This window comes from Tupaia chinensis, unplaced genomic scaffold (assembly GCF_000334495.1).
Source record: "Tupaia chinensis unplaced genomic scaffold, TupChi_1.0 Scaffold000104_1, whole genome shotgun sequence".
NCBI classification, from domain to species: Eukaryota; Metazoa; Chordata; class Mammalia; order Scandentia; family Tupaiidae; genus Tupaia; species Tupaia belangeri.
Window position 1 is genome coordinate 2,993,296 of NW_006159568.1, and position 25,345 is coordinate 3,018,640.

A 25,345-nucleotide genomic window follows, 5' to 3' on the forward strand; every position below is an offset into this window, starting at 1 on the left:
AATGCTGTGGGGCTCTCTGAAGACTCGCTCGTTCGTGTGTTCATCCATCTGGTCATTTGCAAGCGCTCACAGTCAAGTTCCAGCTTGTCTCCCCTTCCGCCTTTACCCTTTACTTGTTCGCTCCCTCAGCACATTGCACGTGCCCTGTTCCTGGTCACCCCTGCCATCTTGTCTTTAGCCTTCCTTCAGCTGTTCTCTGACTTGGGGCTCAGGGATGGCTCAGTCACAGGCCAGCAGGTGGTGTGGTGGTTAAACGTGCTAGACTCCCACATGGCTGACTTGGGTTCGAACCTTGGACCTGGTGGCTTGCTTTCTCACTTTCTATCTCTCTCTCTCTCTCTGTCCCTCTCTGGTCAAATTAAAATAAATACATAAATAAATAAATAAGATTAAATAAAATAATTCTTAAAAAAAAAAAGAAAAGAAAAGCCTACCCCAAGAAACCTTCTCTGCCCATTCCCCCCATCCCGTCCCCCCTGCCCCATCCCTACCATGGAAATCAGCAGCTCTGTGCTTTTGTGGCTCTTTGATTGAATTTCTGAGGCCATGCGTCTTTTCTCTTGGGGTTTGTGGATGATGGTCAAAGAACGTCTCTGGTCTCCACATACCATTTTGCACACAGCAGGGGACAAAGAGGTTGAATGAATGTACCCTGTATGCTCAACTCTTGCTTGGGGACGTTCAGGAGCACACAGAGGGAAGAGGACGGGGACCTACTCTCAGGATCCCTGACTCTAGAAGTCACCATCTGGGAAGAGACTTCCTGGAGGCATCGTGGCCTCTCATCTTTGCACACAGTAAGGCACTGAAGGAGTGGCTTCCCAGGAAACTAGTGCTGTGACCAAGTCCCATCCTGCAGGACTTGAACTTGAGAAGACCATGACCTTTACCCAGCGCTCCTGGCTGCATGGAATGAAGACAGTGCTTTGCAAACTGTGCTGGTTGTGGCCTAAGCAAGAACTATCGATGTATCATTTCCACTCAGTGTACACATACCCACTGAGAAGCGAAGCAGATTCACAAAACAGGACCTACCCTTTATGTGTGTGAGACCTGACCAATTTTTGATCTACTCCATTCTAATTTCATTAAGAAAAAAAAAAAAAATCACTGGGACCAGCAAATTGAGTTCATTACCCTTTAATGGGTCAGGACTCACAGTATGAAAATCACTAGGATATTTGAGATGCTATTGGAGTCAGAAGGACCCAAGTTCAAATCCTGGTTCTGGCAGCTAGATGCCGTGTGACCTTAGGCAAGTTACTTCTGCTCTGTAAGGGAAGTCTCAGTTTCTTCATCTGTGAAATGGGGATAACGTGGGGTGACTGAAGACTAAATGGGATAGAACAGGTGAAGTTGCTGGCACAGAGCCAGTGCTCGGTAAGTGTGAGCTTCCGATATGTCTGCAAAGATTATAGTTGTTATACCACTTGCCAGGGCCAGCAGAGTGAAGGTGGGACTCATTCTTCTTGGGGAATTGTAGGCAGGGAAGACTTCCAGGAAGAGGAAGCACCAAGGCAGAGCGGCGGGACGACTGGGACCCATTATGTCCTCACAATTCCTGGGAACCCTGTGAGCATCCCAGGGTGGAAAAGGCACTCATCCCTCTTCCACGAATCCTTATTCCAAGGGTTTGGGGCCGGACCTAGAGCTCACCACATTAGATGCCTTTGCTTCCACATTTAGGTCTCTAATCCACCTGGGATTGATTTTTGTGTCTGGTGCAAAGATCCAATTTCATTTTTCCCCTGTTTCTGAATGGATAACCAGTTACCCCACACTGTTTATTAAGGGTCCATCCTTTCCTGCTGACTGTTTATTAAGGGTCCATCCTTTCCCGCTGATTTGTACGTCGCCTCGCTCGTATATCAAGGTTCCATATGTGCACGGATCAGTTTCTGGACTCGATTCTGTTCCAGTGGTCTATTTATCTATCCTGGTGCCAATACCACACTGTCTTAATTACTGTAGCTTCGTAGTGATTCCTGCTGTCTGCCAGGCCCAGCCCCTGCCCTACAGACCCTTGGGCTGGCTTTGGGCTTCTCCTGGAATACAATGGAAGAGCCCCAGGGAACTCTGATGAGCTGACCTCAGTGAGAGTCCTCTCCATTGCCCCGGCCTGCTGTATGTACCTCCTGGACTTGTTGCCTCTGCCATCCCTGGTTGGCATTTAGGCTGCCCAGGAATTGCTCTCTGATTGATTTGCAGAGAAAAACACCAGGAATATGTCTGAGCCCAAGTCCATTTTGCCTGCCACTCGCCAAGGTTTCTTTGGTTTCCTTCCTAGAGACTTAGTCCTTGTCATCCCACCCAGGGTGCCCGGAACTCCTTCCAGAAGACTGCTTGCTTGCCTGGCCCTGCAGGGGGTTGATGAAAGCACAGCCCTGGACAGACAGTGATGTGTCCTCCACGGCAATGCCAGCTTCCTGTGGGAAACACCCCATGCGAAGCTTGGCATATGCGCCACCCAATTCTTTGGCTTAAGTGTTTACAGATCTTCGCTTTACCTAAAAGTAGGCCCAGGAAGAAAAGACATTTCTCTCATGCTTATGAGGGGATGTCAATAAGTTCATGGAAAAAAATGAAATTAAAATAAGAATATATTTTGGTGTTAAAAATGTGAAAGCCAGGCATAGCTTTTTTATAATAGGCATTTCCTATGATTGTTTCAAAGACCCTTCATGTTAGTCTGTCCTTGAATGGGAAGATCCAGGTTGTCATCTTCGCTGCCTTCTCTGGAGACCGTTCTAACAATGGCTCCGATGGCAAGGTGATGACTCATCACAAGCTCCGACTTCATACAATGGCTTAAAGAAAGGAGTGCAATCCACAGGCCAGGAGTGTGTGGTTGGTGTAGACTTGGTCAAGCAGACATACGCACCCCACAGGGTGTGGCATGCAGGTGTTTAGTGCTCCTGGGATTCAGACACACTTCCGAACTGTGGCTGGGTGGGTCTGCTGTATCGGATGAGGCGAGAGTCGATGGTGACCCACTGCCGGACCAGGATTCTGCCCTGCCCACCATGAGCAGAGCCCTTCTTCCCTCAGGCCTCAGTTTGCTCATCTATGAAACAAGGGTTTGACCGAATGATTTCCTAGATTTATTTATTTATTTATTTATCTATTTTTTTAAAAAAATTTAATTTGCTATAGGGCACATGTGCTCACTGGGGCGGGGAGAGAAATGGGAAATCACCCCACCCCCCCAGTCCCAGTGGGATGACCATGCCACAACCTCTTCTCCCCTATTCTCTTCTAGAAATGTTGGCCATGCACGCACATGCACCTGGTGTTTTTCAAGCCACCAGGTCCAGAACTCAAACTGGAATTCAGGCACCCCAACCACCGTGCCAACTGGCTGGCTCCTCCAGCTTCCTTTTAACCCTTATTTCTGTGATTCTACTCCTGCAGTTTAAGAGCACGGAACTCAGAAATTGTTTGTTCCATGTTCTTGGCAAGATTTATTTCTGTCTTGCTTACTGTAGTCTCTTTCTCAGCAGAGGTGGTGGTCGTCTCTGGCTGATGGAACTGGGCGAGGGGGAGCTCCAGGGCACAAGGGGATCTAGGTTTGAATTCCTGAGCCCCTGCACTGAATCCCGCCTGCCTCTGCACCTGGGGACAAGTGTCAGTTCTGGACAGTTGTCTTATTCTGTCAAGTTGAATCTGCCCTTTCAACATGGAGGGAGGTTCATGAGTCCCCCGAGGGCCTTGGCACAGGCATGGACGAGACCAGCTTGATGGCTGAGCTCAGAAAGTGGTGGTAGCATTTGACTAGGGTGCTTCGCTATCTCGTTTCTGAGATATCTCTTTTTCCTCTTTCAGACCACCGAGTACTCAGCCATGGCCTCACTGGCTGGGGGGCTGGATGACATGAAGGCCAACCTGGCCAGCCCCACCCCCGCCGACATTGGGAGCAGCGTGCCTGGCCCGCAATCCTACCCCATCGTGACAGGTGAGGGACATGGGGGCTGATGTGGGGGAGGGAGAGAGAGAGAGAAGATGCGTGCATGGTGGGACGAATGGCTTCTTGGACATGACTGGCCATTTTTGTTTTAATGAGGTACAAGGTCATGGAATGGGTCAGGTGGGAGACTGCTGGGGCCGGGGTTGTGGCTGTGAGGAGACGTGGCTGTATATTGTTCCGACAAAGCCAGAGGAGAACAAATGCCAAATAGCCTGCGGGCTGGTGGAGTTGGGGGACAGGGAAGCCTCACGTCAGAAGGCTCCCCTGTGAGTGGGGCCGAGTATTCAAGGTCTGGGATTTATCCCTCTCAGGAGAAAAAGAAGCCTTGGTGGCACCAGCTCCAAGGAGTGGGACTCCTTGCAGGTTGTTGGCAGTTCAGATTTCCTGCAGAGGCTCAGTCCAGGAGGGCAGGAGGCTCAGGCTGGAAGGTCAGTGTGTGCTGAGTACCTGCCTTTCTGGAAGGCGCAGAGCCATCCTCATTGGCTGTCAGTGTAAAGATTAAGGTGTGGCCCTGGGCCTAGCTGCCGTGGCACAGCGGCAACCCAGTGCCGTGTGAGGCAGGAAGTCACATAGCTGATTATGGTTTAGATCCTCAGGTTGGCTGGAAACACGCTGGGTGAATGTGTGGGTGCCTAGGGTCCTGGGAGCTGGAGGGCAGGGAAGAGGGGATCTTGGTGTGAGGAGGCCTTGGTGAGAGTGCTTTTCTTCCTGTCTCTCTCTCTTCATGTACACATGCTGTCATTAAAAAACACAAAAACCCAAATAGCAGTGTGGGCCCTGCAGGTGCTCTTGCCGTTTTCTGGCTGTGCAATCTTGGATAAGTCATAGAAGAAGTCTGGGCTGTGGTCTTTTGATCTATAAAATGGGAACAGTGCCATCACCACCCGGCAGGGCTTTCATGAGGATTAATGGCTCCTTCATACCCTTTAGACTCTGGTCTGCTACGAGGTACCCAGTAGATGTGGCTATTATTACTCCTCGTGGAGCCCTCTTGCGGTGGCTGGTCTCTCTGGGGCTTTCTGCAGAAAGACTGGGTGAAGAGGGCTGGGACAAGCAGTCACCCTCACTCTAGCAGCTCTGGGATAACAGAGGGACAGACAGCCACCGATCTGGGAGGTTGTCTGGCCTGGCAGGCAGGAGGCTCTCGGATACCGTGCAAGGAGATGTCGGGCTGGCGGACTGCACTTGGGCTGCAGCCTTGGGGTCCAGCCTGAGGTGGCAAGATGGCTGTATAGGTTGGTAACAGGATACAGAGCCAAGGGCTGTGGCTGCATCGGGGATGCTGGCTTAGACGCAGGTTGGCGCTTTGGGGTGGAGGTGGATAAGACAAGGTCTCAGTCCCAGAGTAACACAGGGCCAGCAGCAAGTGACGGAGGGAGAGGCCAGCTCTGAGACCTGGGCGGACAGCTCAGAAGCAGCTGGCCTCGGGCAGAAGCAGCTGGGGCCCCATTCTCAGACCTGGGGATGCCATGGGGGGTCAGTTAAGGGGCAAGAGTGACTTGCCCCCTTACCCATTCGAGACAGGCCAAGAGCCTGCAGTGCAGCTGAGCCTGCACGGAGTGGGGCTGGGGGTGGTGGGGAGGCAGGGAGCTATGGCCAGAGAAAGAGCGTGTACTGACATCCCAGGTGTCCAGTGGGAACCTCTCCGTGGTGACACAAGATCTGTGATTTGACCTCTGAAGGTACCCCATTTTATAGAGGCAGAAACCAAGTCTCAGGGAGGTGCAGGGAGGTGCACGATACAGGAGGTATGGGGAAAAACCCGTAGACTCCTAGATCCTGGGTCCTTACTCTTTCCAGGAAGCTACAAATGACATGGGGAGGTGGGAGTCGTTGAATGGGAAAAGGCTGGACTAGCTAACTGTGTAATAACCAACAGGACTGAGTACTTACTGAGTATCAGGCACTCCACTCTGCTTGGTGAACTCTTGTTGCCCTCAGAGGATCCCCTGGGAGGCAGAACTATTATTGTCACGCCCATTTCACAAACGAAGAAACTGAGGCTTGGGGTGTTAAGCAGCTTGCCTGAGATTCCAGCTATGGAGCAGTGGAGCTGCAGGTGAACACCAGGCCTGCACTGCTGGTCCCTGCCCCGGATAATCTGGGGTGAACCCAGCGCTGCCACTTGGACACATCACTGAGCTTTGGTTTTCCCATCCAGAAAATGGTCCTGGGTTCTCTAGGTCTTTATGATAATCAAATAAGATCCTGGAAGGGACTGCTCTGCAGAGGTAGGGTTTGTTACTGGGACTGTGGTTCATGGGAGGCTGGGTTTGGGCAGTCCCAAGAAGACAGTACATCATTTTTTGCACACAAGCTTGTTAGGTGGAAAATCTTCCAGTGGATGTTGAGGCTGTGATCACCCTTCTGACACTTGTGCCTGCAGAAGTGTAAACTGCTGACCGGCTGGCCAAAGGCCTAATCTAGCCCACACATATGTTTCGTTGGGCCTGCATAAGACTTTTCAAAAAATTAGGTCAACATTTAAACAATGAAAATCTGCATTTCTGGCTTCCTTTGAAAAAAAAATCAGAAAATCTAGCTATGCTGGGGTACATTCCCACATGGTCATGGTAATTAGGGTTCAGTAGTAACAGCCCCTCAACACAAGCACCCATGGTCCCACTCAGCCACTCCCTCATTTATTTCTCAAGCCTATTTGGAAAGAAATTTGAGTTGAACACCACTGATCTAGAAGGTTTGTGCAATGAACCAGTTGGGTAGGTATCCTGGGATTTGAAGGTTTTAGTGTCCTAGGCTGAAAGTTGGAGAATGGATGGGGTTTTCAGGTAAACTAGACCAAAAACCCGTTTGCATTTTGACTTAACCTTTTTAAAGTCACGTTACAGACCAGGGGGAAAAAAATATATATATATATGTATATATATATCTATACCCTGACCAGAGTCAGAATATTTAATTTAAAAATATTAGAAATATTCTAATGAGCAACACAATCATTAGCTTTCTTGTAAGTAGCCAATGGCTAAAAATAGAAGAAAAGAGGATTGAACTTAACTTTTAAATTCTTCTCAGGGACATAAAAGAATAAATAGAGAGATGTAGTTTGTTCTAGATGTAGTTTATTCTAAAAAAGACTGAATATCATAAAGATGTCAATCCTCCCTAAGTAATCCATTCATTCAAACAATCCAATCAGAATACCAGCGAAAAACTTTGGGGGGAATGTGTCAAAATGATGCTAAATACTAGACACTTGAAGGATAACTAGAAAAATGATAAAACAGAGAAATCAATAAAAGTCCCAGCACATTTAGGAGCATGTGATAAAACTGCAATAACGAAAACTCTTTGCTACAGAAACTACAACGAACAGATAAATGGAACAGCATAGATAGTTCAGAAGTAGATTCAAATATACACAGGTATTCGCAAAGGCAACATTTCAACTTAGTGAAGAAAAGATCATTCAGTTAACGGTATTGGGACAGTTGAACCTGTTGGACCCCTAACTCATTCTTTATATAAAAATCAGTTCCAGGTCCAGCAGGTGGCATGGTGGTTAAGGCACTGGATCCCACCTGGCTAACTCTGTAGTTCGAATCTTGGACTCAGCAGCTTGGAAAATACATTAGGTGCATGTATATGTGCCCAAAGTCCTAAGAAAAAAATGACAGAATTGTGGCATGACCATCCCTCTCCTTGGGGGCGACTTTTCATTTCCCTTTCTGACTCTATGTCTCTTTCTGTTGAGCACATGTGCCCTGTGGCAAAAATCTTAAAAAAAAAAAATCAATTCCAGGTTGATTAAAAACTTTCAATGTAAAAAAGAAACCATAATAAAATTAGGAATAAAAATGAAAGGAAAATGTGTATAACGTTAGAGAAGACTTTTCAAAATATATTCCAAATACAAAAAGACAAAAAAAGATAATATAAATAACTGATAAAAATATAAATTCAAATATCCAAAAGACAAAGAGCAAAATTTTTTTAAAAAAGTGGAACATGGGTGATAAAAAGTTAATTTCTGCAATATATAGTTTTTGGCAATGAATAAGAAAAAAATAGTAAAAAAAAAAGCAAAGAATGCAAAGAGGTGGTTTACTGGGGGAATGCAGATGCCCACCAGTATATGAAAAGAGGTGCAGCTGACTTAGGATTTTAAAACTGCAAATTAAAATGATCATGAGACAGTTAGAAAGGCAAAATTAGTTCATCAAAGATGAAGGTTTACTGTTGGAGAGGTTAGGGAAAACATATTTTCATGTACTGTCATAAGAATATATACCGGTTCAATCTCTTTGGGAGGGAAATTTGTCAATAACTATCAAACATCTCAATGCACATGCCTATCTTCTTGACTCAGAACTTTTACGTAAACTTTTAAGAATATCCCGTAGATATGTTCAGAGATGCGCAATGACATCTCTATATATGAGGTAATTACAGAATTATTTATAATGGCAAACAAATAGAAACAACGCAATGTCCATCAATAGGATCTAGTGCAATAAAGCAGGGCTCTTTCACCCAGTAGACACTATGAGGCTGTTACAAAGAACTAAGCAGAACTATATGTGATGACATGAATAAATGTCTAAGACATACTTTTTATAAAAAGGATATTCATCCCTTTCTGCCATGAGAGAGGAAGAGAGAGAAAGAGGGGGTCACCTCCCACGAGATTCCCCCACCAAGATCCCACTCCCACTGTCACTGGCTCCCTCAAGGGCTTGTGCACACATGCCTGGCATGCTCAGGGAGGTCCCAGGCTGCAAATCCAGGCCCTTTCCCCCGTGGGTCCATCTGTTACTGCTGCTCTATCACCTGGCTCTAAGATACACTTTCAAGCGAAAAATATGGTTATAGAATGATATGTTCCGTATGAGCCATTTGTATGGAAAAAGTGTACGAGGCAGGTGCACAGACACATGTATGTATCGGATGCTCGTATGTACCCTCTACAGTTTAGTAGAAGATCTCTGAGCTCTTTCCTTGCTTTATGAGACTTTGCAGTCCTATGTTATGGCTGCATCGAGGTGGGCTCTCCACCTAGTCCTACCCAGCATTCTCTTGGGATAGGAAATATCTGCAGTACCCCTTTTCTCACTTGAAATGAAGTTAATGAGGAATGTGGTCTGTCTTCACAAATAATTTAAAAAAAAATCAAGACAATGCTCTAGCTATGAGGTAAAGAAGAAACAAGCAGAATTACTTATAAGGAAGTAACAAGTACCTGAAGGTGTGACTCTCTATGTCTGTGAGACACGGTGAAGTCGTGCAGGGTTTTCCCCATGCACAGAATCGCTGAGAGTGCCCCAGCCTTGGGCATAGACTTGCGGAAGTGAGGACCAGGGCCTCATCCTGACACGCACTGTGAGTGTGTTCTTACAGACAGGTGAGGGGCTCCTGGCATGGTGCCAAGTAACACAGTGCAAGCTTTGCTCGATTTACACAGTAGTTGCATTCCTGGAAAATCCAGTGTATATTAAGAGCGTGGAAATGACAAGTTCACATTTATATGTAAATGGAGTTCCATTCTAGATTCAAATAATTACAAACAGATTTCTCACCTACCTGAATGTTCGGCAGGACATGAGTGAGGATAGTGGAGGATGAGGGAAAATTCTTTGTTGTAGGACTGTTCCATGACGAGCCAAGAACACCCCTCGGTCACACTAAAGCCCCAAGGAATCTTCAGAACACCCTTTATTAGGCAGTTACGGACCCCAGGGAGAACGTGAAGATTCCTGGAAGGGATACCTCCAGGAGCCTCTCGGTGGCCTTCCACGTCTCCCTGCCCCACTCCCCGTGTTTGTGATTATGCTGACGCCCGTTTGAACGCTGCAGGGGAGAGTCAGTCTTCCAGCTCCTCTCTCTCCTTCTCCCCTCCCCCAGAAGCCCAGAGCATAGTAGATGCTCTGTTGGACTGGGAGCCCACCCCGGTGCTCTGCTGGGCTGTACCTGCCTAGATTTGGGGGCCAGTGGTCCCTAACACTCCAGCTGCCCAGGGAAGCTCTCATTAAAGAATGAATCAATTTCTCCCCATTGCTGATATGCTGCATTAAATATTAAGTTAAATCCTGGCTCCACCAGCCATGGTTTAGAAGCTGCTCACTATTTGCAAACTGGTGACATGGCCAGCCTGTTACTGCACCGTCAGCAGTTGGAGCCCATCCTGATTGGGACTAATTACCTGCAGGTGTGTCCTTGGGCCACAGGCCTGCTGATGGGGCAGCCACTGTGCCTACCTGTCAGAGAGGACAGCGGGTACGGTGGCAGGCTCCCGGCTTCTGCTCACCTCCCTACCTGCACTGCAGTCTTGCCCCCAGCTGGGTCCACCTGACCTTTAGTCTGGGAGAACAAAGGAATGGGGTGTTTATATTCTGCGGCCCCTTCCCCAGAGGTTGGCATGTCAGGAGGAGACAGAGAGAGGCCTACTCTGGTCAAACAGGTTTGGAAACACTGGCCTGGCAGGTGACCAGGCTCTGAGATCCGAGACTCTCCCTAGGCACAGCGCTCTTTTAGCAAGAGACACCCACAGATAGGACTGCTGCCGAGTCCCTGGGGCTACCAGCTCCGACTCACTGCATCTCTCAGGTTCAGCGTTTAGCTCCTCAGTACTCAGTTCTTGGCAGCTCAGGGAAGTCCACCCTCTTCTGCCTTAGTCTGAGCTATAGCTGAGGGCTGGAGGGAAGAGCACTGGAGCGGGAGTCAGAGGCATGGGGCCCAGGCGGGACTTTGCGACCTAGCTGATCCTAGCTCAGGACAAATGGGTCCTCTGTGAGCCTCAGCTCTTCTCTGTGAAATAGAGATGGCAATTTTGGCCCCACCTGCCGCCCTAGGCTGAAAGCCGCTGGGAGGAGAGGGTTTGAGGGCCGCCGAGGGGGTTTCTGAGTGTACGTGGGCAGGTGTGGGAGATCTGGAAGGTTGCGATACCCTGTCGGCCCTCCCCCGGCCCTCCCCAGAGCAGGCGTCCTGACCTCACACAGGGAAGGCAAGGTGGGAGAATCCTGTGTCCAGCTCCCCACTCACAGCTGGGGAGGCCGAGGTCCAAACAGGGAAGGTGGCCTGCTTCAGGCCACCTCCAGAGAATTAGACTTGAAACTGGGGCTTGCCCTGGGCCCTGGCCTTTACTGCCTGCTTCTGTCGTATGGCCCAATTGACAAAATTAAAAAATAAATCCCAGCTCAAGTTTCTGGAAGGCATTTCTTTCAGCATGTTACTGAGAATGCCAGCAGGGAAGCCCGAGCAGGTGTGCACTCACTAAATGGGCGTGCTGCTCTGTTCCTGGGCTCCTATACCAAGGACTTCATCTCTGCCCTGAGAATGTAAGGCACAGAGAGATTCGCCCAGGGACAATTCTACGTGGGGATATGAAGGGCCCTGATGCCATAGAAATGCACAGAAGGCCTTGGAGACCCTGTTGAGATATCCGGTTTATAGTGTGAGGGTGCTGGGCATGGTCGACACCAAAATGGCCCACATATTTGGTGTCTCAGTCTCCATCATCATAAACAGTGGCATCTGCTGTGTGTCTTGGAATCTGGGGAACACTCAAAACCTGTGCACAGCACTGCCTTCGGCCCATGAGCTCACAGTGCCAGACCTCGGGCTTTCTCAAGGGCTGGGAGGCTGGGGCTGCAACTGCATGGTGGGAAGACCCTCTGTCCAGCTCAGTGACTTTGGGGTTTTCCTGAGCAGGCTTCCGGCTCAGGAATGTCTGCCTCCTCATCATGCTCCCCTCTGGCCAGATGCCAGGCAGCTCTGAACGGCCAGTTGTTCATCCTTCCCTGGGAAGTGTCTACTATGACCTATTTTTTATGAGCCTTTTTTAGGCTCATCAGATACAACTAAATACCTCTTCACTCAGAGTGAGACCATAATGAATGATGGAAGGAAAAGTAAGAGAAATGACATGTGTATCTACCCAGGCTGGCAAAAGGTGCTGCAAAAAATGATAATAAAAGGGACCAGCAGATGGCGTAATGGTTAAGTCACTAGACTCCCATGTAGTCCACTGTGATTTGAGTCTCTGACCCACTGGCTTGAAACTCACGTGGAATGCGTGTGCATATGTGCCCAAAATCCCCAGAGGAGAATGGAAGAGAAGAGATGGCGGCGTGGCCATAACCCCTGGCGGGGGGGTGATTTCTTGCTTTCTGTCTCTCTGGCAAGTGCAACTGCCCTATAGCAAAAATCTCTCTCTCTCTCTAAAAAAAAAAAAAAAAAAAAAAAAAAAAGAGTAAAAGCTACGGTACACACAATATCCCTGTAGCTAAGTGCCCAGCTGTGGAGCTGTCCCGGGAAGGCTGAGAAGATGCTGGGCTAGCAAAGTTGGCTGTGCTTCGGAAAGAGAGGATGGGGTCAATAGTTGCTCCCACAAGCCTTAGGCCAGACTGCAAGGGGATGTGCCAGGCTGAGGGCCTTCCACTCTGTGCCAGGCTGGGAGAACAATGATGCCCTGTGCATGGTCTCTGCCCTCACTGGGCTTAGCTGTTGGGAGAGTCAGGCAGCATACAGTAAACACAGAATAATTGTGCATGTAATTTCATAATGGCCTGTGCTCTGAGAAAGATACACTGCTGGAGAGAAAATGGGGAGGTCGGGGCTGGGCGGTAGTAGCTTGTGGGGGGATGTACAGGATGAGACAGCTTCTGTAAAAGAGAGGTGCTTGATCTGAGAGCTAAATGGCGAGAAACGTTGGGAGGATTTTGAGGGAAAAGTATTCTTGGGGGAAGATACAGCCTTATGGAGCTAGGCAGCGCAGCCATAAAACATGATGCCTGCAAGGCTGATTCTATGGAAGGTTCCAGGTTCAAGTCCAGAGAACACCTTGAGTATACCAGGCATGTGTCTGCCCATGATCCAGGCTGGCTGAAACTGGGGGTGGAGAGTGGTCTTGAGACCCTGTTGGGGGTGCTATCTTTTCTCTATGTCTTTTGCTCATGGAAGAAAGAAATAAATAAACTTAAGAAAAAGAAGATACAGTCTCAGAAATTGCCTCTTAAATGTATAAATGAATGAATAATATGCCTAAAGAGTGGAGCCATTTCTCTGTTCTCTGTCTGCTGCCAGGGGGCTCAGACCATAAGTCATACTGCAGGAACTCTTGGAGTTAGTGGAAACTAACTCTCCACCGAGCTCAGGGTCAGATCTGCATCAGGGCTTGGTCACCTCTGACCAAGAGACAGGGGTTTCACCACATCCCAGGCAGACTCCTCTGGCAGTGCAGTCCCACATGGCCAACTGTGGTTCATTTCCCAGACCTGGCGGCTGCTTTCTCGCTTTCTCTCTCTCTATCTCTCGTTCTGTCTCTCTCTGGTCAAATTAAAATAAATCAATAAAGTTAAATAAAAGTAATTATTTAAAAAGAAAAAAAAAACGGTACTGAAGAACTCATGCCTCTTTGTCTCTCTCTGTCTTTCTGGCTAGCGCACGCGCCCTATAGCAAAAACCTCTCAATAGAAAAAAAAAAAAGGTTAGACCTAACATTTTGAGGATCGGGGGGGAGAACAACCCAAATAGCCATCAGTGAGAGACTTGTTAAATTAAGAATAGTTCATCCCTAAATGGAGCACTGCATTTCTGCAGGAAAGGTTGAGGAAGCGCTTCATGTCCTGATAGGGAAGGATTTTTGAGATACATTACTCATGCAAAACAAACACACACCAAGGTAAAGGCCCAGCCTCTGTGGAGTAGCATACAGGACTACAAAGCTAGAGGCCACCTCCTGACAGCAGTTCGCGTCCCCAGCCCAGTCAACCTGAAGATATGCCAGCAGTGTGGTTGGGTGCCCAGGGTCCTGGTAGGCTGGAGGACTGGAGAAAGGGGATCAGGCACGATCACGCTCTGTGCTCCCCCACCCTGTGTGCATGTACATAGTCTATCAGGAATAAAAGGAAAAAAAACACAGGGGAAAGAATAATGTGCACAGCATGTACTTTTGTGTAAAGGGAAGAGGGACAATGTGAGTGCATATTTGTATTTGTGCAAGGTAAGGAAACCCTGGAAGGATACTCAGGAACTTCTTAGGCAGAGCGTCCGGGAAGAGCACATTTTACTGGATATAATTTCCGTTTTTAATTTTTTGAACCATGTCAATATATCAACTATCAAAAAGTTTAATTTGTGGTATCTCATGGCCTGGTGGTCAAGGTGGCTAGATCGACTTGGCTGACTGTGTGGTTCAAGTCCCAGGCTCGCAGCTTGAAAAACACCCTGGACACATGTGCATGCGAGCCCAAGACCGTGAGAGGAGGTAGAGATGAAGGAGAAAGGATTGCGATATGACCATTCCCCAAGGGGAAGCGGGTATTCTCACTTTCCTTCTCTCTCTCTGTGTCTCTATGTCTCTGTATCTCTCGAGTGAGCCCATGTACCCTCTGGCAATGTTTTTTTTAAAGTTAAATTTAAAAGTACCTTAAACATTGAGATTTGTGATAAAGTAAATGGACCCATGTGGGAGAGGTCCTGGGCTTGTGAGCTCCGACATCCCTGAGCATGTGATCAGGACCGGCTGAGACGGGCGTGGAGGTGGGCAGTGGACTGAAAACAGGAAGTCCTACTGGGTTGCTTCTCTTTGTCTCTCTCATTCTCAGTCTCATGAAATAAATAAATAAATAAATAAATATACTTTTAAAAACATAGGAGATTCAACCTAATGATTAAAATGTCTAACTTTTCTTGAAAACCTGGAGTGGCCGTTCTCGGGGAAGCTGAGAAGTGGTTGCCTCCTATATATGAGCCAGTTGTTTTTTGTCTGCCCTCGACCTCACCTGCCAGTTTCACTTGCTGACCTGGCCTGCTGGCACGGAGGGGCATTTAAGTTTTCAACCCTGTTCCAGCCCCACCCCCATTCTTCCTGTCTCTTACTCTCTCACTCTTGCCCAACAGAAAACCCCTCCACTCCCAGAACCCCACAGGCTTTCCAGCTGGGCCCTAGAGCCCCGAGTGCAAAGCTCTCCAGAAAGTGCAGCAACACAGCATTTCGTCCCAGTGTGGTGACCTCACACTGTCCCTAAATTAAGTGCTGTGGGCCCTTCGCAGTGGCAGTGGTCTGCTTTGGGTCCCACAGCCCAGACAGCAGCCATAATGGGGCAGTGTCTTGCAGTGTCCTAGATTGGAACGTTCCCCAGAGACACAGGTTATTTGCATTCCAGAGCCATCGAGATAGACTATCTTAGATTATTAAACAGACTCGCAACGATAGACTCTTAGATTCCTAGAAACCTAGGCTTTCGAAATCTTAGTGTTCGGAAGGATACTCAGAGGTTCAGACATGCCAGAGGTCTGAGCATTTTGAAGACAAAATGAAATTCAAGCTTCTCCATAATTAAAATGCACATTGAAGAAAAATATGATTTGCTTTCAGGTTGGCACGGTGTTCCCTAGAACTATTTGTTGAATAAATGAATTAATATTTGTGTAAAGTGCAGTGTCAATTAAAAAAAATAATTTCAGCAGAAAGTACTCCAGTTGTTTCTGACCTTGTATTTTGGAGGATAAAAATAAACAAAGCTGGATGGCCCTCCTGGTAATGCACTCATAGATTTTTACCCTCGCAGGCAGCTTGGATGCCGACCTTTCCAAATAGCCTTCGAGCAGGTCTCTGGGCCTCCAGCTCTCTGGCCCACCCTGCTGTGATCCATCTTCCTAAAATAGCGATTTCATTAGCTTGTTCTCTTGGTCAGAGATCTCCACTGCCTTGTCATTGTCTGGAGGAGAAAAGGTGCCAGACAGTAATGCCAGGGCAATTTGTAGAGCTCCTGCCATTCGTCACTCATTCACTCACCTCTCCATCAAAACTGAACTCCTTCATGTTGGACCTCAGCCCAGGCAGGGTCGTTAGGGTCACAGTTCCTGCCCTAACCCAACAGTCTGATGGGGAAGGCAAACATGGATACACATCCAGGCAAAACAAGACAAGACGGGAAAGACAAGGAAAGATAAATACCATGGAAGAAGAACAAGAGCTTCTGAGGGGGTGGAGGAGGGAGCAACTACTTTTCTCTGACCATGGGGTTCAGGGAAGGTTGTGTGGAGGAGGTGGTGTTTACTTAAGAGCACTTAAATATATCTAACACTCTGAAGTTTGGTTGAATCTCTCACCATTTCCCCTTTAAAGAAGAACTCTTTTGAAATTACATAGCAAAAAAATGCTCATTGCAAAATAAATCCAAATCGTGCAGAAGTCTGCAAAGCGACCTGGGACCATCTCGTTTAACCCATTCTGCAGATGTCATCAGATAGCTTGGCATATGCATAGAAAATACGTTATCATGTTATGCACGGAGAGTTTACTGACTACACATGGGGTCCCACTCTGCACACCATTGTTTAATTTTTACTTTATTTATTTAAAAAGTTTTTATTTATTTCTTCCATGAGAGAGAGAGAGAGACAGAGAAAGAGAGAGAAGGAGAGAGACAGCACCCCCAGAGGATCTTGATGCCACAGTCCACCCCAGCTTCAGCTAGTCCTAGATTATGGGCATGCATGTGCCTGGCATGTTCAGGGAGCCTCTGGAACAGAACCTGGAACCCTCCCATCTGAGTCAGACTTACAGAGAGCTATCCTTGCCGCCGTCTGCCTTTGTTGTTTACTTAGAAGAAAATTGACTTCATGTTTTATGGATCCCCTAACCTGTCAGTAGGTAAAGAACTCCCATCCGCCCTAATGATCTGGGTGAACCATCATGGTCTCTTCTCTAGCAATACAGCTGACTCAGCCTATCCTCAAGGCCAAAGGGTGACTCCCTCTGGGCTCTGGTTCATAGACAGAGAAGAGACCCCGGAAGGGGAGAGGGCAGGGAACCTTGCCATCCACGGGAAGCCTGGGGCTTAGAGACAGCGACTGGGCGCCCGCTGCTGCCTCCCATGTGCTCAGGGCTATGTGCTCTGTGTGTGTGTGTGTGTGTGTGTGTGTGTGTGTGTGTGTGTGCTAGGAGTGCATCAGGAGAAGCCACAGGGAGGCAAGCTTTAGTTTAGCACAAAGAATGTGCTCTGTGTGTGTGTGTGTGTGTGTGTGTGTGTGTGTGTGTGTGTGGTGGGGGTGGGCGAGGATGCTGCTAGGAGTGCATCAGGAGAAGCCACAGGGAGGCAAGCTTTAGTTTAGCACAAAGAAGAACTTCTTAACAGTTTGAGCTCTCGTAAAGGCAACGAGGCTGCCTCAGGAGATAATTACAATGATAGCTAATGTTTATTGAGCATTTGTTATGTGCTTTGGTTCATTTAATCCTTTACTCTTTGAAACATAGGTACTATATTTGTCCCAACCCACAGTTACAGAACCCGCCCGAGTTCACACAGCTAGTCAGTAGCAGAGCTGGTTTTCTCCTCCTCCCTATGCCGTCCTGCTTCTAGGGCTAGTAAGCTCCACGTTACCGTGGGTATCCAAGCAGAGCTCTCTTATTCACCAGTGAGGCCGGTGCTCACTGGGGTCTGTGGATGCTGAACGGACTGCATAGTCTCTTGTACTGAGTCTGGACTAAGACTGCCCAGCTTTGAATATTGGCTCTGCTACTTATGAATGAGTGACCTCAGTTTCTCAATTGTGCATATGTGTGCGTGCAGGTGGGCCTCCATTCTTCTCTTCTATAAAATAGGAATAGAACATTGTTATGTGGATTGAATGAATTGATTCTTGAAAAGCATTGAATGCCCTGCCTGGTCTGTGTAAGTGCTGTTTTGAAAACAGCCTGAGTGAGAAAGTTGGACTGAGGGGTCTTCCACAGCCAGGCGTGGTGGGAGAGCCTGCAGGGGAGGGCTCCATCCAGCGTGGAGCAGGCTGCCGCCCCCTGTTCTGGATGGTTCACTGGCATCCTAGAAAAGTCTCCAGTTGTTGCTGCAACAAATTACCACAGTCTCAGTGGCTAAAACATTTATTATCTTGCAGTTCCAGAGGCCAGGTGTCCTGAAACTGAAGTGCTGTCAGGGCTGCATTTCCGGGGGGAGGATCCGCGACCCTGCCTTTCCCGGCCTCCAGAGGCTGCCAGCATGCCTTGGCTTGTGGCTGCTTTCTCCATCCATGTTCGAAGCCACAGGGTAGCATCTTCCCTCCTCTTTGACCTCTGTCTGTTGTCTCATCTTCCCTCCGTGACTCTGGGCCTCTTGCCTCCCTCTTTTAAGAACTCTTGTGAGTACGTCGGGTACGCCCGGCAATCTCAGATCACCTCCACATCACAATAGTCTACCTGTAATCACCCCGTAAAGTAAGGCATATCACAGGTTCTGGGGGTTAGGATGGAAGCATCTTTGGGGGCCATTATTCTGGGTACTACCCTGGAATATTCTGGATCCCCTAGGGCCCTGGGCCGACCCATCATCCAGGGGTGTTGGCACCTCTTTTGTTCTGTTTCTGCCTGTCCTTTCCTCACTATCCCTGCAAGCCCAGGGTAGTCCCCACTGGCTCCTCCATCTGTCCAAAGTTGTGACAAGTTGTGTCTTGCCCAAGTACCCCAGGTTCAGAGGCTGGCATGTCAGTGTCAGATGGACTGTTAGAGAGCACCCAGTTCAATGCCGCCATTGAACAGATATGGGTGCTGAGGACTGAGAACTCAAGTTCCCCCAGAGCGAGACAGCACTGCAGCCCACGTCCTGGACTCCCATCCCAGTGCTCTTTCCTCCCCGCCAGGTCAGCTGTTGCCCTCCCAGAACGGGACTTTTCCTCTCCGATCTTCATTTCTCAGCTGACTGATACACTGCTGTCTACCTGTCTAGTCTGTGGAACTGTCCAGTGGGTCCTTTTATCCAAGCCTGTCCATTTACCCTCCTGCAACGCAGCCCTGCCGGGCCCTGACCCTGAGCCTTTGCTTCCACTGTCTCCTCTGCTTGGGATGCCGCCACCATTTGCCCAGAAGAGCCGGTAGTCTGCTGCCAAAGGAAGGGCAGACTTCCAGTCAGCATCATGGATCTTCATCCCAGCTCTGCCATAATGCTTGCTAACCTGAGAAGGCCCTTCCCTTCTCCGAGCCTCAGTTTTCACATCTGTCTAGTAGGAGTTATAATCCTGCCTCGTCCTCTCCTTGCATGTGAGAAAAGGTGTGTGAAAATGTCCTCCAAGCTGTAAGGAGCTGTGCTCTTCCTCCCTGTGCCCGGTGCTCAGGTCGGGTCTTCTTGGCAGGGAGGTGAATGTAGCCGACCCGGGGCTTTGCCTGCATAGGGCTCTCACGATGCCTGAGGGGCTTAAGAATCCCCAGCAGCAGTCTCTGTCCTTGTGCCTTCAGTGCATGTCTTCTGGGAGCAGTCTCCATCTGCCACCTCCTCCAGAAAGCCCTCCCCAGTTACCCTGACAGATGACGTTCCCTCACCGTTATCCATTGTGCTGTGATTTATGACACTTGTGTCTAGTCTATCTTCATAGACAATGAGATTCGGAATCGTCTCTGCCTCCTTCAGCAGAGCCCAGTGTGGGTGGAATATAGTAGGTGCTCAGGAAGTGTTTGGTGAATGGAGGGATAAATGGATGAATGATAAACGAAGTAATGAACAAGCTGTCTACTGTGACCAGTTACTACTAATCACCCTGCCCTCCATCCTTCTAGGTCATTGTCAAGGTTATTGACATAATTCACACACTCACGTACACATTTTTATGGGCATAAAGGCACATTTGAATTCAAGATATTATCGTAATTATTATTTCTTGCCCAATACATTAGCTGCTATTGGTCTGCTGCCTTTTTCTCCCCCAATGTTCACAGCCCAGGGGGAAAAAAAAAAAAAAACCTCTCTCTAATTTATCTCTATTAGCTTTTATTTTCATTATCTGTGAGGCCATAGAACTTCTGTTCCCACTGGTCAGATCGTCTGTAAGGGTTTGGCAAAGCTGCTGTCTGCATAAATCTTCAGGGGCACCCACTGCCTGCCAAGACGATGCTGTCCAGAGAGGTCTTTGCTTTTCCAGGCCTCTTAGTTCCTTTTGTGCACCTCTGTTAACCCAGGTTAGGCATGGGGTTAACATGCCCACCTCAGGGAGAGGGTGTCAAGAAGCCTAGATGGGGGTTGGTATGTAGGGTAGGGTCTAAGGTAAGAGCTGGTCTTAATCCCGTACAGCCAGGGGGGCAGGCCCATCCTAGGGCCTAATAAGCCAAGAGTTACCAGCAGGAGGGAACTAGTGCTTGCACCCTCCCACCCTGCACCAGCGTTCTAAGCACTGGGCAGCACCAGCTGCTCTAATCTGTGTGACGACCCAAAGAGGGAGTTACTCTTTGGTGCAGTAACTGCTGGTACAATAACCAGGCACAGAAACTGGCTCAAGGTCATTTAGCTCATCCGTGTGGAACCAAGGCTCAAATGGACTCCACAGACCACCTGCTTGACCACTGGGCCACACTGCTCTCCCACGCCAGGTGTGTCGGTGGCAGGTCGGAAGTCTGAGCAGAGGAGGTCTCGGCCAGCAACCCCTGAACTGGAGAACAGAGCACAAAGAAGCCTGATGCCTGGATCTAGGGGCACATATGGAAGCCGGGTCTGATGAGAATTGTTGATCTCAGGTGGTTTCTGGCTGAAGGGCTTTGGGTTGACTCGCTCTCTAAAAGCTGGCACCCACATAAGCCAGCCTCCCACTCAGATAGACCTTATGTAGCCTGGGCAGGCCTTAGCCCTCAGTGGGCCCTAGGGAAGGTTTGTTGGGATGGACCTTACACAGCCTAGGCAGGCCTCAGCACACAGCAAGCCCTCAAAGAAGGTTTGCCGAGTGAATGAGCAGACAATAGCAGGTATTATTACTCCTTCTTTATTAGAAAACATATAGAGTGTACATTCTGGCATCTTCTCATCTGGCACAGGCCACCTGCAATGCCCCAGCACTCGAGAGCTCCCAGCCCTGCAGTTACCTCCCACTCCCCACCCCTGGGCTGCTTGTTGTCCAGTATGGTAAAAAGCAACTCCTCACCTGGGAACCAGCAGTTAGCGTAATGGCTATGTCGCTGGACTCCCACGTAGTCGACCACGGTTTGCGTCCCGGACCCGGTATCTAAAAACTCACGCTGGGCGTGTGTGTGTGCGTGCCCAAGATCCCGAGAGGAGAATGGAGGAGAATGGATTGCGGCGTGACCATCCCCTCTGGGGGGTGATTTCTCGCTTTCTGTCTCTATGTCTTTCTCTGTCTGGCTGGCAAGGGCACGCACCCTATAGCAAAAACCTCTCCAAAAAAAAAAGCAACTCCTCACCTAAACCAAAGCTTTTTCTTGTTGTTTGGTTTTCAGGGGGGGAAAAGAGGCAAAATAAAAACAATTACCACTGCTTTTCTCCACCTACTATTTTCCTTAGAGAGACAGAGACAGAGAAAAAAGCATCCTTAACAGAGTCTCAGCCATGACCCCCTCCCAGCCAGCCAGGATCATAGCCACGCACTCTACACCCAGTGTCTACAAGTTGACTTGGGAATGGAATCCTTATCTTCCATGTGGCTTCCAGCATCGCGGAGCATTGCATTACCATTGATGGGACCTGCCATTGCTTTTCTTCTTCTTACTTGCCTGGTCTGGAAAGAGTAGACCTGGTGTCAGGGCAGGAACATACCACTTTAGCCTTGTTCTCTTCAGGAATGAGTCAGGTAGAGTCCCCAGGTCCGTGGGGTTCCTGCTCCCTTTACTGCACTGCCCACTTGAGAGCTGAGCAGTGCTCCAGGTGGTGAGGGATGGAGAACCCTGGTCTAGGCACTTGGACAGATCAGCAGAGACCCTAGCTGAGGATGACAGAGGCCTGGGAGATGAGGACTGCAAGGGTGTCTTGGCCTCTCACTGAGAGTGGGGTGGGGTAGAAGATTCCCCTAATCAACTTGAGCTTTGGAGTGTCTCCTGCTGTTTGGATCCTTATCTTTCAAGTAGGATCCAGGTGGCTGGATTTGGGGGAAAGGTGGGCAGAGGGCTCAGGGAGGGACAGTTGTGGCAGAGGGTGCTCTTAGAGCTCTGGGCCGCTGGACCAGCAGTCTTATGGCGTCCTTCACAACCAGTAATGTCAGCCCTGGATACCTGATTAGCAGGTGCTGTCCAAAAGCTGCACCAGGTCATGGCTGGTACACGGAGCCATCTGTGCCGATAAGGGAGCAGATTATGGAAAGATATCTGCTTTTCTTTTTCTTTCTTTCCCTTTCTTCTTTCCTTCCTTCCTTCCTCTGTCTTTTCTTTTCCTCTCTTTCTGTCTTTATTTTTTCTTTTTCTTTCTTTTTTTCTCTTCCTTTTTCTCTGTTCAGTTTTTGCCATAGGGCATGTGCACTCACTGGAGAGAGACAGGGGGGAAAGTGAGAAATCACCACCCAGAGGGATGGCCATGCCATAACCTCCTTTTCTCCATTCTTTTCTCAGCATTTTGGGCATGAACACACTTGCACCTCGGGTATTTTCTAAGCTACCAGGTTTGGGACTTGAACTGCTCACTCAGCCATGTAAACCAAAGCTTTTTCTTGTTGTTTGGTTTTCAGGGGGGGAAAAGAGGCAAAATAAAAACAATTACCACTGCTTTTCTCCACCTACTATTTTCCTTAGAGAGACAGAGACAGAGAAAAAAGCATCCTTAACAGAGTCTCAGCCATGACCCCCTCCCAGCCAGCCAGGATCATAGCCACGCACTCTACACCCAGTGTCTACAAGTTGACTTGGGAATGGAATCCTTATCTTCCATGTGGCTTCCAGCATCGCGGAGCATTGCATTACCATTGATGGGACCTGCCATTGCTTTTCTTCTTCTTACTTGCCTGGTCTGGAAAGAGTAGACCTGGTGTCAGGGCAGGAACATACCACTTTAGCCTTGTTCTCTTCAGGAATGAGTCAGGTAGAGTCCCCAGGTCCGTGGGGTTCCTGCTCCCTTTACTGCACTGCCCACTTGAGAGCTGAGCAGTGCTCCAGGTGGTGAGGGATGGAGAACCCTGGTCTAGGCACTTGGACAGATCAGCAGAGACCCTAGCTGAGGATGACAGAGGCCTGGGAGATGAGGACTGCAAGGGTGTCTTGGCCTCTCACTGAGAGTGGGGTGGGGTAGAAGATTCCCCTAATCAACTTGAGCTTTGGAGTGTCTCCTGCTGTTTGGATCCTTATCTTTCAAGTAGGATCCAGGTGGCTGGATTTGGGGGAAAGGTGGGCAGAGGGCTCAGGGAGGGACAGTTGTGGCAGAGGGTGCTCTTAGAGCTCTGGGCCGCTGGACCAGCAGTCTTATGGCGTCCTTCACAACCAGTAATGTCAGCCCTGGATACCTGATTAGCAGGTGCTGTCCAAAAGCTGCACCAGGTCATGGCTGGTACACGGAGCCATCTGTGCCGATAAGGGAGCAGATTATGGAAAGATATCTGCTTTTCTTTTTCTTTCTTTCCCTTTCTTCTTTCCTTCCTTCCTTCCTCTGTCTTTTCTTTTCCTCTCTTTCTGTCTTTATTTTTTCTTTTTCTTTCTTTTTTTCTCTTCCTTTTTCTCTGTTCAGTTTTTGCCATAGGGCATGTGCACTCACTGGAGAGAGACAGGGGGGAAAGTGAGAAATCACCACCCAGAGGGATGGCCATGCCATAACCTCCTTTTCTCCATTCTTTTCTCAGCATTTTGGGCATGAACACACTTGCACCTCGGGTATTTTCTAAGCTACCAGGTTTGGGACTTGAACTGCTCACTCAGCCATGTGGGATTCAGTCACCTGAACCACTATGCCACCTAGCTGGCCTGACATCTGCAGTTTTATTGTTGGTTAAAAATTTCTTTCGTGCTAATAAGGCTGATGGAGTGGAAGTTCCACAGTGCCCAACCTAAGGCCATGGAGCCTGGCTGTGGTCTCATTCTCCCCCGCACTGCCTCCTCTGATCCCAGCTGGTTTGGGCTGCTCCTACCCTTTGACAGCCCCGAGAAGGGGCCTGTTGGGCTGTCTAAGGGCTGGGCCCATCCACACCCTGTTCCTCCATGGCATGAGCACTCCTCCAGTGGGGACTGGCTCTGTCCACGGCACCCTCCTGGATGAATCCCTTCTTTGACCTTTGTAATTATTCCTGTTCAATCTTCCTTCGTGTTTTTTTCCTCCTCCCTTTTTGAGGTGCTCAACTCCTGCACTCTCTCCAGTGTATTAAGGATGTGAGTGAAATTGATGACTGGGATGTCTCAGGTCTTTATGATGATGAATGACTTTCACTGCCAAAGCTTTTATTGTCTGTGATTTGGGAAGAAGGGGGAACTGATATATCAAGGCTGCCTGTCACACCATTTAATACAGTTATAAATCCTGACGTCACTAACTGGTGGTCAGGAGCTGGAGAATTCTACCGGCCACCGCTTTGCCGAGCCTTTATAGATTTTTCTCCCCTCTCGCCTTTCTTTGCTTGACTGTCACAATTGTGTTTTGGGAGGGGGGCTGGGAACAGCTAGATGGTGACTTTAGAAATTGTAGGGACACCCTGGTTTGGAGGGAAATGGGAGCCCTCGGTCACCCTCGCTCTAAAAAGAGGAGCAGATGGAAGACCTTTGATTCTAAGGTGAGCAAGGAAATTGTTCTGTGAAACAGAACCCTTGAAGTATGAGAACACTGTTGTATGTGCATCCTTCTCACAGTTCGCCAGGCGATTTAACCTCTGCTAGTTTTCAGACTCTCCTGTCCTGGGGGGTAGGGGGAGCAGGGAGAGATTTGATCTTCCTTTTGCAGAAGAAACTGAAGAATGGCTTGGCCAGGGTTAGCCACAGCAGGCTGATCCGAGGGAACGCTTAGGTTGGAGTAGCAGAGTGTCACCATTAGGATTGAGGGCGTGGAGGTTATGTAGCCCTGAGACCCTCTCCTTTAGCAGCTGGCCCTGGGAAGGCCACCTGAATTTTCTGATTCTCAGTTTTCTCACCTAGAAATGTGGATAGCACTTCATAGAGTTGTTATGAGGATTAAATGAGATTGTGCTTGTAAATTTCTTAGCAAGGTTCTTAGCCTAACCAGAAGTGCTCAATAAATGTTTTTAAAGGGTAGAAGTACAGGACCAGCCAGTGGTGTGGAGTTTAAGGCAGCTGGATCTCACATGTCTGACTGAGCAGTTCGAATCCTGGACCCGGTAGCTTGAAAAACACCAGGCACATATACAAGTGCGCCCAGAATCCTGAAGAGGGAGAGAAATGGAGGAGAGACTGCGATGTGACCATACCCCAGGAGGAGGGCTTTCTCACTTCCCCCACTCTTTTTAATGTGGAACTACGATGAGAGAGGCAGGTGGCTGATGTCACACGAGCAGGAGGAAGGCTCCTTGCACCTCCCAGTGTTTGTGTAGGGAGGTGGCTGGGGAAGGCTTTATGCAGGAGCTGACACTTGAAGACATTAAACTGAGTATGGTTTAGCCAGGCTAGGGGGAACGGCAGGGAAGAACATTCCAGGCAGAGGGAACAGCACGATTAAGAGTGAATGAGGCAGGGAACCAGCAGTTAGCGTAATGGCTATGTCGCTGGACTCCCACATAGTCGACTTCACT

At 48.7% G+C, this 25,345-nt stretch overlaps 1 protein-coding gene across 5 annotated transcripts in view; it reads left to right on the top strand.

Annotated features, from left to right (window-relative positions):
- Positions 1-25,345, top strand: part of PAX5 (paired box 5) — a 212,093-nt gene that overhangs the window by 111,945 nt on the left and 74,803 nt on the right. For all 5 annotated transcript variants that reach the window (XM_027770032.1, XM_014586019.2, XM_027770033.1 and 2 more), the window contains one exon: positions 3,823-3,952. In XM_027770032.1, the coding sequence (XP_027625833.1) occupies positions 3,823-3,952 (130 nt within the window). The remainder of the gene's footprint in view (positions 1-3,822; positions 3,953-25,345) is intronic.